General features: G+C 39.8%; 1 protein-coding gene across 1 annotated transcript; it reads right to left on the bottom strand.

Moving 5' to 3' along the window:
* Nucleotides 1–1,963: 1,963 nt before the first annotated feature.
* tnfrsf11a (tumor necrosis factor receptor superfamily, member 11a, NFKB activator) lies at nucleotides 1,964–14,435 on the bottom strand. Its single transcript, XM_054623314.1, has 10 exons — nucleotides 14,361–14,435; nucleotides 9,595–9,673; nucleotides 9,027–9,152; nucleotides 8,406–8,552; nucleotides 8,222–8,312; nucleotides 7,749–7,825; nucleotides 7,400–7,507; nucleotides 6,988–7,037; nucleotides 5,821–6,787; nucleotides 1,964–2,247 (listed from the first exon to the last, which is right to left on the bottom strand). The coding sequence occupies exons 1-10, from the start codon at nucleotides 14,433–14,435 to the stop codon at nucleotides 1,964–1,966; spliced, it is 2,004 nt and encodes a 667-aa protein (XP_054479289.1).
* Between the last annotated feature and the right edge of the window lie 750 nt (nucleotides 14,436–15,185).

The raw sequence follows: 15,185 nt of genomic DNA, 5'->3' as shown, positions 1-15,185 counted from the left end.
AAAAGAAAAAAAAGCTAAAATCATTGAAATCTACAATCAGGTTCTGTGTTGGCCGGGCCGCCAGGTCTCATGTAAACCATGTGAAAGCTAGTCATAACTTCCTGTTTTCACAAACAACCATAAAATAAGCTGAGACGAGATGCACACTGACACACACACACGCGCACACACACACACACACACACACACACACACACACACACACACACACACACACACACACACATAAACATACTCCTGCTGACCCAAACCAGGCCTAAATGAGTGCTGCCAGCTTCTCTCATGTGGTCTCTCTGTGACGCTGGCTGGTCTGACTGCTAGCTTGGTTTCCCCTCACAGCTGCTCGCCATCCACAGGCCTGATGAAAGACTGCCTGTCTGTCTGTCCGTCAACACAAAGACAGAGAGGCCTTGCCACACATGTGTAATTAGCAATGCTTGACAAAGATTATAGATCATCTTGAGGGGAGAAATGACTCGTTCATTGTAATTTGTCAAAACCAGAATAGGAAAGTTGACAGAGAGAAACCACAGAATGTAGGATAGAAGCCATCCCTGGGAGGATTAGATGCAAAACATATTTAATTTCAATCAAAATATTCTTTCAGTCATTCATTGCAATAGGTTTGATTGATATGTACATAAAAATCGTATGCCAGCAAACAAATGGCAAGGTTGTATTTGATCATTCCCTTATAACTCTAACATTTGCATTTGGCCTGCTGTTAATGGCGCCGCCTAACACATCTGCACCTCAAATCAAATAAGAGGAAGCACAAAGAGAATGTTCCTTCTTGATTCTTATATACATCATGGTTCTTTGAAATATATACAGACATTGATAACATATCTTCTGAAATAAAACATAAACAATCTACTTTGCAAAATTAATTAAAATATAAACAGGCTGACAATTTACTTTTCTTCATGAAGGCTTGCGCATTAAAACATAATGAAACAAAACAAACCAGTATTAAAATAGCTTATCAAATGCATAGCATTTTTTTCTTAGACACACACTGCACTTGTGGTGCAATAAGAAGATCATTTTTTTTAAAAAGTCTACATATGGGATAAATAAGCGTCTTACCAAAACTGGATGTGTCTTTTTACTGTAAATTAGCTTTTGTCAAACCCTGTAGCCCCAAAAAAAACAGTCACTCAGTGAAATGCCAGATCGTAATGTAGCTTGTAGATTGAATTTCTACCATAAAAATATTTACTTTCATGGCTTGATTTTGAGAAAGCAAACACAATTATTTCCACATGGTGGATATTTTGTTATGCAAGGACAGTCTTGAAAATCATGCAAATGTCAAATTTAAAACCGTTAAAAACAGGATTGTGTACAGACTTTAACCTGGGCTAGTCAGTGATGGAAGGTGGGAAATGAAAAATGTACTAACGCTGTTCTATCAAGACTCAGCTGCAATTTCCATACAACAATAAAAACATGACGTTCTTCCAGTCTGAACCCTAGTTCCGCAACTAATTCCAACAAAATTCCCCATCTTTGTCTGGAATGGAGGGAGTTTCCATTTGAAAAAGCATGAAGCCTTCCAATGGAAAATGAATTCAGGCACTTTGGAGATGCCTGAGGCAAGATTCAATGACTAATGAGTGAAATAAATCCAAACAAAGGATGTAGGCAGAGATCGATATCTCCACATCCCTAAAAAGTTGCTCTCTGCTCTGCTTTAAATGAAAGCCTTCCTTTCTTTCTTCTTGTACAGAAAGCAGGGACGGTTTACACATTTATTCAGACTTTTTGTAATGTAATTGGGAGTTAAGACATTTAAGGCAAAGTAACCGACAGAAATGATCGGATGTCATTTTTACAATGTCAAACTTCTTATTGTCCTGAAGGAAAGATTAGGCTCAGTCCATGGTTACTCGGCTGTATTGGAGATCAATAATGTTCTTAGAGTACTTCTCCTGACAAACAAACAGCCAGTAGTCACTTTTCACTTTCCCAGCCGCCGCTGCACCATCACCTCCTGGACCGGCAGTGTCTCGTCTTGCAAGGTGCTTTGAGTAATGGAGTCCCGTGGTGGCCTCGGGCTGCTCTGGAAAAAAAGGGCCGTCTCATTGGCCTCTTCCTGGACTGGGCTCCCAAAGGCATCATCCTGACCCGCCCCATCAGTACCGAGAGATGTCTGGCTGACATAGACCACTATGACATCGCCGCTGAAGTTCATCACCTGACCGCTGGAGATAAAGGTGGTGTTGTGGCTCCCAGACACCTGACCTGTTTGAGGGAGAAAAAGAGGGGATTGTAAGAAGTAGAAAAAACGCATTAAGATGTAAGGACATGATTGGTAAAAGGATGAGAAATGGGACACTGTTTATGGATAATATTTGCCTGGTACATAAAAAAAAATTTGCCTTTAAAAAAAGTAGGCTAGTGTAACAAACGCCATGGTTACATGACAAATAAATCAACATCTCCTAATCTTGTATAGACAGACGTATATATGACGGGTGGAATGACACCTTATTGGGAAATGTATAGAAACGTGTTTATATATAGTACAGTTGTGCAAGACACAGCCTTCCAATTCCCCCCCCACACCCAGTAGGGTAAAGCTTCCCCTATTTATGATGTCAGTAAAGAAGGGACTATATCTTGGCTAACCTCAGATGACAAATGGACAGTGGGTGTAGTGACCCTGCAGGATGACCACAGAGAGGCCACAGCTACGTAGACCGCCATATCACATCCTTTCTGCCTTATTTGTTTCAGTTTTGAGCGTGAGAAACTCAAGACCTCTGAAAACAACTCATTTGTCAAGGGTTTAAAGGTTTACAGACATTGGCTGAATAAATGCAAAATAAAATGTTGTTCAACTCTCTCTAAACTTTATTTCCGTCCAGTACTGTGCAAGTTCCTCGAGAAGAATCATACAAACTTGTACTGTTTGGATCTGGGCTCCTGCCAACCAGGTGATTTAGGAAATATAATGTGTGTTTTTGTTTACTAAGCCATCTTTCACCACATTAAACCCCTGGTTCTCATTTTATCCAGCCTTCTGTCTGAGTTTCCAGCCGACAGCACAAGCTGACCCTCCGTGACTCACAGCTCATGCCTCATCAGTTCACACATGTGCACGCACACACCCATACACACACAATCACAGTAAATGTAAGCAAACAGGCTCTAGCAAACACTTTTACACACACACACACACACACACACACACACACACACACACACACACACACACACACACACACACACACACACACACACACACACACACACACACACACAAACTGAGAAACACACAAACCCATATAAAGTTGCAAAAGCACACAATCATAGTAAGTGTGTCTCAGTGTTTCCCATCTGAGAGCCTTTCCCGGAATATCAGTCTGAGAGGTCTAGCTCAAAAATATGTCAAGTCACCACAACTTTGAAAACAAATCTCTGTGGAATCTGCTTGGGTTCTTCTGTCAAGCTGATTTTTCTGGATACCCAACAATTGTGTGCTGACGGGCTTTTTTAAACCGAAGACTAAAGATGAACTTGTGTACCCCTCTCCTGCTCATTCTCAGCCAAAAACCACAATTGTACACAGTTCTCCCACAAATCTTGCTCATTTTACCTGGACAGCCGCCAGTTTAATTCTTCCACCAGTAAAATATATCTGGGTCATCGCTACTGTTAATGTGTCCTTGAAAAATTGCTTTTAAACCCCAAAACTGAATCTGCTGAGAGTCCAACACACGACTAATGTTGTATACTGTTCAGCATCTATTTGTGAACTATGTGAGACAACTTAAATGGAATATCATATTTCTTTTTCTCACAACTATAAATAGATTGCATGCAGGAAATCCATTTAATCACCTGTGATTACAGCATGATGGGAAATAGTGTTCTTCTTAGGCCAGCCGGCGGGTAATTAAAGAACCAAGTCATCAGTGAGAGTCAAAAAAACGTTTGTGGGCAGGGTTATAAAAGTATTACTTAAGCTGCGCACATCTTGCTTCAATTAAAGCTGTGGTCACTTTGCGCAACCCTATGGAACTCTGGGTAAACAGGAGCTTTGTAGATGGCATATTTCAGACTGACACACATGCGCACGCACACGCACACACACACACACACACACACACACACACTGTATGTTAGAGTGCGGTTCTGGTGGTTCACTAGCTCATCAAACATTCACATATCTCATTCCTGCTTTCTGTGTGGTCCGGGGTCAAACTATCAATACTGGATTTCATAAAACACATTTCTTGGAAACAATTACACAAAGTTTTTATTCTTATTCTGAAAGCAATCCTCTGTTATAAGTTGTGTTCATTACGTTCACCTAATAATACCAGAGTTTAAGCTAACCACTGTACTGATCAGACTGTTATGATAATTCAGCTATTATAACTAACCATAACCACTCAGTGTTTGAGGCACAATACATAAATATGTTTCCAAGACATTTTTCTTTTTTGCGGTCTAAAGGTCCTCTACGAGAACAATATAAGCTCAACCGTTTTACGACAGTAAAACTTTCCATTAAAACCAACATGAATTTCATTGTGTTGTTCTTGGTCGCCAGTCCCACCTATTCTGCGGAAAGGGAACGCTGCTGTGTAATACATCAAATCGTGTATGGGAATGACCCTGTAGCAATACAGTGGTGGTGACTGCCTACACAAACAAAGAACTAAGAATCCACCTGGCAAACACAACTGTGGTCCCGCAGTCTTTGTAATGAGCCATTATCCCCAGAGAACACAACCATGGTGCATTCAGTTTTCATTGACATTGTTGAGTTGTCATAGCAAACATATTCAGGAAATATCCATCTCCACAGCATCTTTTTTATGCCCCAGGAGATTCAAAAATACTTTGACTTTCTGGAAGCCTATTTCTACAATGGAAAGAAATTATGAAAAGTTTGGTAATAATAAAATAAAAGCACAAATGGTTATACCATGTAAAGATTATGAGATACTAAATCACAGTTATGAGATCAAATCTCCAGTTACGAGATTGTGAGATTAACTACAATCTCTGTACAAAAGTATAGTGCAGAAACAAACTAATACGAATACAATAAGTGCAACAAACTAGTACGAATACAATAAGACATACTATACTATGAGTTTTCATGGCAGACTATATTATGACATTTTATCATACTAAAGTATGACTTTTTTATGACTAGTAAAATATTTGTTTTTATGGCTTTTTAATGGCACAGTATACTATAAATTATTTATTCAATGCTATACTATGACTTTTATATTACTTTTTTATGACTTTTTAAGACATGCCATACTATGACTTTTTATACTTTTTTAATGGCATACTGTAAAACAACTTGTTTTATCACTTCTTGTTGCACACTATACTATGTCTTTTATGATATACTATGCTCTGACCTTTTATAACATACAAAACTGTGTCGTTGCATGACTTTCAAGACTATTGTAACTATTGTAAGACAGTTTGCATAATGTATGACTTTTTTAATGGCTTTGTATATTATTACTTTTAATCACTTTTTAATGACATACTATATTTTGACTTTTTTACGTACTATGACTTTTTTGTAAGATATTATATATTGACACTGTTTTTTAGGGCATACTATACTATAATATTTTTATAATATACTGTACTTATGACATACTATACCATGGCTTTTTATGGCTTATTAAGACATACTACACTAATACCTTTTAATTGCATATTATACTATGACTTTTCATGTATTATTAAGACATACTACAGTAATATTTTAATGGCATACTATATTAAGACTTTTCTATGGCATGCTATACAATTCATTGTTACATTTTCACCTACCTGAGGTAAGAGTTGGTTCAGTCAGTTGACTATGGAGGCTCTCAGGTGAATACTCAAGATCTACCTCTCCAGAAGAGAGTTTGATTCCCTTGCTATCCCCCCAGGAAAGTCCCAGGCCTTGCTCCGGGCTCGAGGCCTCAGGGGGCTTGTCCAGGTAGAGATCTCCAACAGACGAGGAAGTCATCAACGGGCAGACCGAGGTCATCGCAGAGGTTGTACTGCTCTCTGTCGAGGTGAGGTCTGTGCTTGCCAGTCTGTACAATTCCTCCTGCTTTACCACTGACTTGTCTGTCAGGTGTAGTTTGAACTCTGATCTCATCTGAGCTTGAGACAGTGGCAGGCAGAGTTCAGGAACTGGACTTGACGGAGGGATGACGGAGGAGATGTGGAGGAGTGGCGGAGAAAGCGGGACAGGAGATGCAACACCTGTCTCACTCTTGGACAAAACTATCTTTTCTGGATTTCCAAAACCATTTTCACCATTACTGCCTGCCCTTACGCTCCCACTTTTCTCTTCTTTCCCACTCTCATCTCCATCCCTTTCTCCATCTAGCCCTCTGCATGAGCAGGTTCCTGGAGTCCCGGGACTGACAGCCTGGCTACAGTCCTCATTCTCCCCTACTTCCAATGGCTCGTGGACAGGAATGATGCACACACAAGAAACTGCCAAAAGAGGAGACACACTCACAACCTCCTCTTCTTCCGACACCTCCTCAGGTTCTCCAGACCTTTCACTCTGATCCACCATCACTGTTTTCCCCTTGGTCCCTTCTTCCTCCATCCCTTCTTTTGTGAAGGGCAGTGAGACCTTGACATCGGGAACGGATGTAGGAAAGGTGCATGGGTGCTCATCAGCGGGGCTTTGGGGTGCTTGGCATACGAGTTTAGTCGTCTCACATGGCATACATTTGTGGCCACCTCCTAGTCCTCCTCCTGCTCCACTGTGGTAAAGAGGGGCCAAGGTCTCCTAGAACAGCAGAAACAAGTAACTGTAATTTTTTGCATAAGTAGTAAGAAAAATGTGACTTTACAAACCCTACAACATTTAGTAATAGACATAAGAGCTGTATTTGTTTTTAATTGTTTCATTTGATCATATATTTCATAAACAATTAAATAAGTAGGTGAGATTAAATAAATAGATTTTTAACTGAGACTCCTCTTTACCTGCTGTATCCTAGTCCTCTTCAGATTCTGGACACAGGATCGCAGATTTACTAGACAAGTAAACAACATATTAAAACTTAATCCTGAAGAAAATGCTGTGGCAGAAATCTTAATAATTTCTGGTGAAGATGTACTGCAAAGAGGTTGATGAGCACCTTGATGATTTTGGATCCAGTTTAAACAGTAAGTAAAACAAAAACAAAAAAAGTTTTCTATGCACTCCAATGTATTCCTAATGTGATCAGATGTAAGATAGTCACTTTTACTCACTACTTGACAATGTAAATACATGTCTGCTTTTGAACCAATGTCTACAATGTATGACACTGTGAAAGAATAAATGAATGTAAAGAAAAATAATGAAACATCATAGCTAGAGATGAACTTCAAGATTAATATGACTGTAACTTACCAGAGAGTAATTTCAGCTTGTCCTTGTAGCAGAAGAGGAGCAGGATGAGGAGACAGAGAACAGTGATGACTGACAGCACTGAAACTATAACCCAGGAGGGTGCTGCACCTGCAAGAAAGAGGAGTTCAGAGCTTTTTTTCCTCTACATATTGCTACCAAAGATACAAAAAGTTATAAATATCTGTAAAAGATACAAATAAATCACACACACTCTCTTAAACTTCCAAGTAGCAGAGATTACATTAGCCCTAGGAAAATGTATATTTATTTTAAGGTGTTGAATATGATTTACATTTGCTCTGTATGGTGAAAGTCTGCAGTGAATGTGTGAATGTCTTACCTGTCTTACTGGAGACAGGTGGTCCACACACTGCATCGGCCTGAGCGCTGCCTGGCTGTGTTTCACTCCTGCCCTCAGCTTTACAACTAGAAGAGAGGAAGAAATCACAAAAAACAGAGTCAGGGGAAATATTTGTACAACTGGACTTACTAGTTGTTGTTTTTTCTTTTCCTCTACATTTTACAAGCCAAGCTAAAAGCCTTCACAGTTGAATCCTGCAATGATGAAGTACAGAAAAAGGAACAGATGGAGAGAAAAACAAAATTCTTCCTCCATCCCTTCATCCACATCATCATCATTGCGGATCCGGCCGGCAGTGGAAGCTGGTATCTGATCCAGGGTTCCAGGGGAAGTGGTGTGAGTATTACTCATAACAGCTGGTTGGTGGTGAGGCATACGCAAGCTACCCAATTGCATTTTCCCTTCATGATTCCAGTCTAAAACCTGTGTGTGTTTGTGTGTGTGTGCATTTAAACACTCACTCAGTCCATTGTTTGCATTGTTCAGCACTGTTGTCAGCAGAGAAGAAGCCTTTCTTACATGCAAAACATTTCTTCCTCCCATTTGCATGATCTGGAATTAATAACAAACATTTTAGTATAGCTCTAAGTGACACTCTAAACTGCTGTGACTGTTTGAGTTGTGTTTTGTGTTCATGTGTCTCACCGGGGTCCACCTCGAGTCCAGATCCAGCACTGCAGGTGGGTATCTTCTCACAGTACTCACAGTTGATGGGGTAGCACTGTAGGCCGGAAAGGCAGCGACACGGCTCCTCTGCCTCAAGGTTTTCAGGACTCTCCATGAAACCCTTTCCTGGAAGTCAATGGTATGATTATATTAGTGCAAAGGTAGGTCCAAATCCTTGAAAGGAATGATCATGTGTGTTACATTTAAAATCCTCTCCGCAGGCTGAGCAATATATCTGTGTAGTTTGGAATTGGCTTTGTTACAAAGAATGATGATGATGCAAATTGGTCATTTTACGTTTTCAGCCCAAGGGACACTCAGTTTTTAACCCTGAAATCAATACAATAGTACTACAATAATTAAATACTTAATTAAACCATTAATCTTAACTTTTTTAAAGACAGTATCAGTGGTGTGGCGTTAACCTTGTGGTAATCTATGATGATTTGTTGTACTGGTGATCTTTAGTTTAAAAAGTGTATTGACAAAATATTTCTAAACTATAATGTCATATTTTTATATTTGTATTGTTAATTCATAAGTAGCAAAACCTTTTTAATGTCTTATCAGAATCTTTAAATCCAAGCTGCTGGTACTGACCTGGGTCACAGCGCTTCTGCTGAAGACAGCGCGTCTCTTCAGTCCAGCCAGGCTGGTATTCACCACGATTACATTTAATACATCTAGTCGTTTGGGAATCAGTGCAGTCGGAAAACAAACGGAAGCCTAACAAAGAAAAAAAAAGAGTGCAAAAAAGAGACAGAGGGAGGAAGAGAAACATATGAAGTTAACAACCCGTACATAATCACATAACCAATAAAAAAGTAATGGAAGAAGAGAAAAGAAGAAAGAAATTGACAAAATTAGAGCAACTTTCCCATTAAAATAATTGGTTACTTCTAGTGGACCAAATGTCAACGCAAATTGTGTGTGTATGTGTGTGGTTGTGAAAACACATGTGTACGTCAGAGCCATTTTTGGCCAAGAAGTTCCTTTTTAAACATTCTTCCTCTTTTTAGGATTTTTTTAGGATCTTTGTGAATGGAAATCTATTTTTATTGTATGCTGCGTCTGTCGTGTAAACCAGATTTGCAATATGCACACTCTACTTTCTTGTGTTTTACTTCCCTCTGTGTATTTGTATGTGTGAGTGTGTATGTGCTATTACCTGGTTTACACTTTTGACAATATCTGGAGCCTCTTAAGTAATGTGTTTCATTACCCTGGAGAGATCTGGAGACAGCATTCTAACAAAATATCAGGACATAGAATTAGTTTTCTGTTATTTTGAGTAAAATTTGCTTTTTATGTGACAGGAAACAAAGCAGTATTTTACCCTTTAACAACACACATTTAGAGAATATATATAAACTGTGTACATGATAACTATCATTCCTTCTAAAGATGACCAAATTATATAATGATTGTCCAACTTCAGTTCATTCAAATCCACATGTGATATTTTCAGATGGCGGTGAGTAATGAGAGGAAGAGGATGGTTAAATATCTCCCAAGACATGCCCAGGAGTTCTTTCCATACTCTAAGAAGCACCTGACCACAGAACAGCACACCCTCCAAACCAGCAAACCAAACCCCAAATGCAACCAGTCACATAAGGAGAACCAACTGTAAGTTAATGCAATTCACTCCAGCGGGCTTGAAATTAAAAAAACACTTGGTTGCAGATATTCTCCTGATTCCCACTAGTGAGCTGTTAAAATAATATCACCATGTGTTTGGCAGGATTGGTCAACTTGCCCATTAAGTAAATGGTGAGAATAAAAACAAATCTTTAGGCAGCAGTTAAGTTAAATGGGGAATTCCTTCTATTCTAACTTGTTTAGACTAAGTCATTACTATGGAGCGCTAGAGCTCCAGTTGCAATGAAAATGGAATCTAAAAGTTAAACATCTGTGTATGTTTTAAACAATAAATAGGAACTCTGATGAAAAAGGCCACAAAGGTAAGCTGAGCAGGCTCTCTCCTACTGTACACATCCTCCAGCCAACCCTTATTTAGGGGCCGGATGAACTCCTAGCCACATTGCTGAATTAGAGAATCTGACTGTTATGACAGAAACTATGCCAAAGCCACAGCGTCTATATATAAATGTAAAAAAATACAACCTATAGGCCTGACTGCACCCTGACCTCGGATCAACGTCCTACCTTCTCCTCACTCAGCCCTTCTGAAAGCTTCTTTTTCCCATGATATTATACACTAATTCAGTCATTCATTCTGTAATTTGTACTCTAAAGAAATGCTGGTGCCGCAGAGGTCCAGTTAAGTGAAATGTGATAACCCATCCTCCTGCTCTTTCCAGAAGCAACCTTCATAAGTCCGTCTGTCATCATACTCATCATCAATGGCTATCTTTTCTTTCCAACAGTGCATCTGTCTGACTGTAACTCAAATGTCAACCTTCCTAAAATAATTACATTCTTAACTTACAAAAAATTGTTTTGCGTTTAAATCTTAAGGGGCACGATCATTTTAGATTATTTAGAAAGTATTGTGATCTAACTCTAACATTGTCTTTCACATGGTGTCCTCCTCTTTCTCTTGTTATTTCTTTCCCTCTCTTTCTCACACCTCCACGTTAAACTCTGTTTAGTCTCAGTGTCTGTTTGTCCGGCCCCAGGCTTCAACAGCACACCAAGAACACTGAAGCATTTAATTACCTCCATTAAGTTTCTCTCACATCAGCCAGTCTTTGTTTTAGAATCTAACCAGAGGGATAATGATGCACAGCGCTCACAGCTCAGACCGCAGCACTAACACGGACCATGTGCTGCTGCAGACAGATGTGACAAAAGTAGGAAAGGCTCCCATGCTAAGAAGTTCATGTTTGTGTACTGTAGATAGGTGAATGGATAGATAGACAGCGATGTGGAGACACAAAAGCCAGTGGTGGTCAATCCATACAACTGGGACACCGTGTACAGGAAGCCAAAAGGGAATTGTACAGGAAGCCAAATGGGAATTGTATTTTTGTGACCGCCACATCTAAACATTGGGTGTCAGTTATGCGAAGCAGTTTGTTTCGACTCCCTAAATATATATGTAAGAGGAAAAGAGCTGATCCACCCTCTATGATTATAGGTTATGATAAAAAAATATATAAAAAATATAAAATATCCAACCTCAAAGCTAACTTTATCTGCTGTAGGGATTCAAATATACACTTGTTTTGAGTGTGTGTGAGTCTGACAGAATGTGTGAGGGAAGAGATGAGGAAGGTAAAAGGTGAAATAGTCAGTGGGGGGCATTACATGTAGAAAAAAAACCCAAAGGGCATTAAGTGTCCTGCTGCTCTGGTGATATAAGCTAACAACCCTTTTTTATAATCTTTTCCTAGCATTTGTGATTCAGAGTGCATTCCATTTGCTGTCGGAATACCAGAGAATTTGCATAACGGCCATGGCAGCCATTGGCATCGAGCCAAGAGAAGCACAGCGTGACTTTATCCAGTTTCACCTCATCCAGGATAAGGTGGTGTAAAAGCCTAATGCACAACTGAATCTTTGTACAATGTTTGCACCTGTGATTAATTCTTGAAAATGCATTGAAACAAATCCTTTGAATAGCCACCTGCAACATCAGGATATTTGAAAATCTCCTGACAAAAACATTTAAAACTTTAACCATGTGGGAGCATCTAAAAAACATTATTACTCAAGTAATAATCTGACACAGTTTGCATTGTCTTATTTTAAAAACGGTTGTGATTTTCAATAAAGCTGGGGATCAAGTGACACTCTAGGTTTTTCCATGGAAAAATTATCTGGTGCATATAAAATTTTATACTTTAGAATTTTAGAACAAAAAATCAGCAAGGACAGTTCAATCAGGCAGAACGGATATTGCAAACAGTTGGAAAACAAGTTCCCATCCAACTATGGTCTGTGCTAATAGTTTTGATTGAAGACAGAGCTCAATCAGTGTGTGTTAGCTACGCACTAAAAGTGTTAAAACTATTCTAATCTAATAATGTCTCCACACAAAGCTGTATTGTCAGACAAGACTGCGTGCTATTTTTTCCTTATCAATTGGCGTTCTCTGTTGTTTGTATTGTTAAATCCAGTTTGGATCTGCAGGCCTGAGGCAATGTTGTGTTATTGCTCAAGACTGATTACTGATGTGACGGCGGGTGGATAGATGGATGGAGCTAGAGGGGGTTAGAAAAAAAGCTCTTGATGAATAAAAATGATAAGAAAGAAGAAGGGTTGCTTGTTTAATATTACACGTAGGTGGTTGGAAAAGAGGTAGTGAGAGATAGCTGATGGATAATTGTATGAAAGCTGCACAGATGCATGAATGCATGATAAAAAGTACAGGAGCTATGTGGGCAGGCAAAGAAATTAATCCACCAAACCTCAGTTTATTCATAATGTATTGACTTTTAAGCTCCCGACATCTTGAAGTAATCTTGTATTGCTCAATGTTGCACGGACAGTTTGAAACACATTTGGAATTGCCTGGATGAAGGGGTTGAAAACCAGGAAAATGAAGGGGAATTCTTTGGGGATACTGTGAGTCAGTAATGGCAAGACCATGGTGAGAACAGACCAAAGCCAAAGGTTTGCAGTGTCACCTTAAAATGTAGATGAAAAACATTTCTTCCCTTTCACACACTGACTTGTTTTTCCAGCTATTATACTCTTGTTGCCAATGCTTGAACGAATGGGACATGAAGTTGATACCATCTCTCTTTTGTGCCATTGCCTCTTTGGGTTTCTGCATGGACGAGACGCAATGCCTGCCTCAGCATTATCTCTTGCAACACATTTTAGTGAAACAAAGAAAAAGCTGGGTAAGAGCGTCAGTTCCAGTCAAAGTCATAACGATGGCTTACGGTAATACAGGCCAACAGGCAGAGGCAGATCACTGGTGCCCCGCAGTCCCACCGCTACGACCACATCTTATAAACTACTCCACCTGGACAGAGTTAGCGCTTTGGACTAAACAACAACATGGACAACAACATGCCATGGGCCATTCACTTTTTTCTTTTTTTTACTGAAATTAAACTGTGGCAGTGGATCAGCTGAGGCATTACGCAGCTTATGATGATCTTATGGTGTCAACATACAGCGAAAGTTCCTGATACGTGGAAACTAGAAAATGATGGATTGCATGATATTTTAAAGCCTTAAGGCAACAACAACTGTGAATAATAGGAGTATTTTTGGTTCTATTGGCAACCCTTCTGGATCGCCCTAGGACACATTACATTACAGTCATTTAGCTTTTATCCAAAGCGACTTACAGTCAGTAGTATATTACATATCATTCACCCATTCACACACTGATGACAGGCTACCATGCAAGGTGCCACCATCAGACTCTAACTAACATTCATGCAACATCCAGTCCACACCGATGGCAAGCCTTCAGGAGCAACTTAAGTGTCTTGCCCAAGGACACATCGACTGCTGAAGCCGGGTATCGAACCACCGACCCTCTGATTGGAGAACTACCTTGCTCTCCACTACGCCACAGCCAACCCACTTGTTGGACTCTGGTTCTCACATTGGATGTTTCTCCTCTGGCAGAGCTAATGAGGTTCCTGATGGTGGAGGGAGAAGAGCATCCAGCTGCCAGAGGTGTACTCAACTCCAAACAGAACTGTTTCCAGTCAGTGTACAAATGCAAGTCCTCCTTCCCTTCCCCTCTTTCTCCCTTTGACCATTTCATACGACTTTTCTGATGTGATGACACACATTCGGGTTTACTGTTACATACCTCCTTCTCCATCTACTAATATAAAACATTATTTGCAGAATTAAGTAAATTGTCATCTCCTAAAAAAAAAAAAAAGTGCATAAGAGACAGAGTATACAAAAAAAAAAGGTAATTATCAACTCTCTTGGCTATTAAATGCACTCAGGTAACTTAAAACCGTTTATTTAAAACAAGAAGTGTGTTTTTACCTGTGCGTAAAAGGTGACCAGGACGCACGTTATCCAGCCTCGGACTATCCAACTTGTAGAAATGTTCAACTTCATCTCTGCTGTTTAATAGAAACTACTTCTGATGCAAACTTCTCTTAACGCCAAGATCCAATTCTTCTTCAGATTGCCTCACAGTAAATCACTTCTTCTTGTGCGTGTGTCCTCCACACCGTCTCACAGGGCATTATTGCGCCTTCATTCACTGGGCAGCTACAGTCACCACCTCACCTCTCATCCTTCTATCACCCACGCCTTGTGGAGTAAACTGCATGCAACAGCTTGTAAAGACTGAGGGACTGGCTGAGGGAGGGAGGAAGGGAACTCCTCCCACGTTGCCACACTGTATGTCAAAAGAAGTTCACTCCCACACTTCTCCCCCGACTCTAAGCACTATTTCTCTGAATTAATGTATTTGTGACAGTTAGAGTATAAGTGGGCCTGATTGTTGTCAGTGATATATAAGATTATCACTGAACCTATACAAACTGGCATTAGATATACTGTCACTACATGTTTCAGTGATGACCAACTTTAATGTTGACTTATTTGAACGTTTCTAAAGTAGCATGTAATGACCTCACGCCAGAGATGAATACAGATGACCACACACACTTGAGCAAAATCATGTGGTCACTTTCATATACCTCTCTTCTATTGCTATCCCAGATGGGAGTTTGCAGCATATTTACTGCAGCTTGGGTCCTGGAACAACCCTGTATATTTCTACAGTCTGAAAAAGATATACATCTTAGAGCATTGTGACTGCCCCCAGGGCAGAAAGAGAAAACATGCACTGAATTTGCA

The sequence above is a fragment of the Anoplopoma fimbria genome, chromosome 21, assembly GCF_027596085.1.
Source record: "Anoplopoma fimbria isolate UVic2021 breed Golden Eagle Sablefish chromosome 21, Afim_UVic_2022, whole genome shotgun sequence".
NCBI classification, from domain to species: domain Eukaryota; kingdom Metazoa; phylum Chordata; class Actinopteri; order Perciformes; family Anoplopomatidae; genus Anoplopoma; species Anoplopoma fimbria.
Note: the sequence above shows the minus strand (reverse complement) of the source record. Positions and strands in the feature narration are given on the sequence as shown.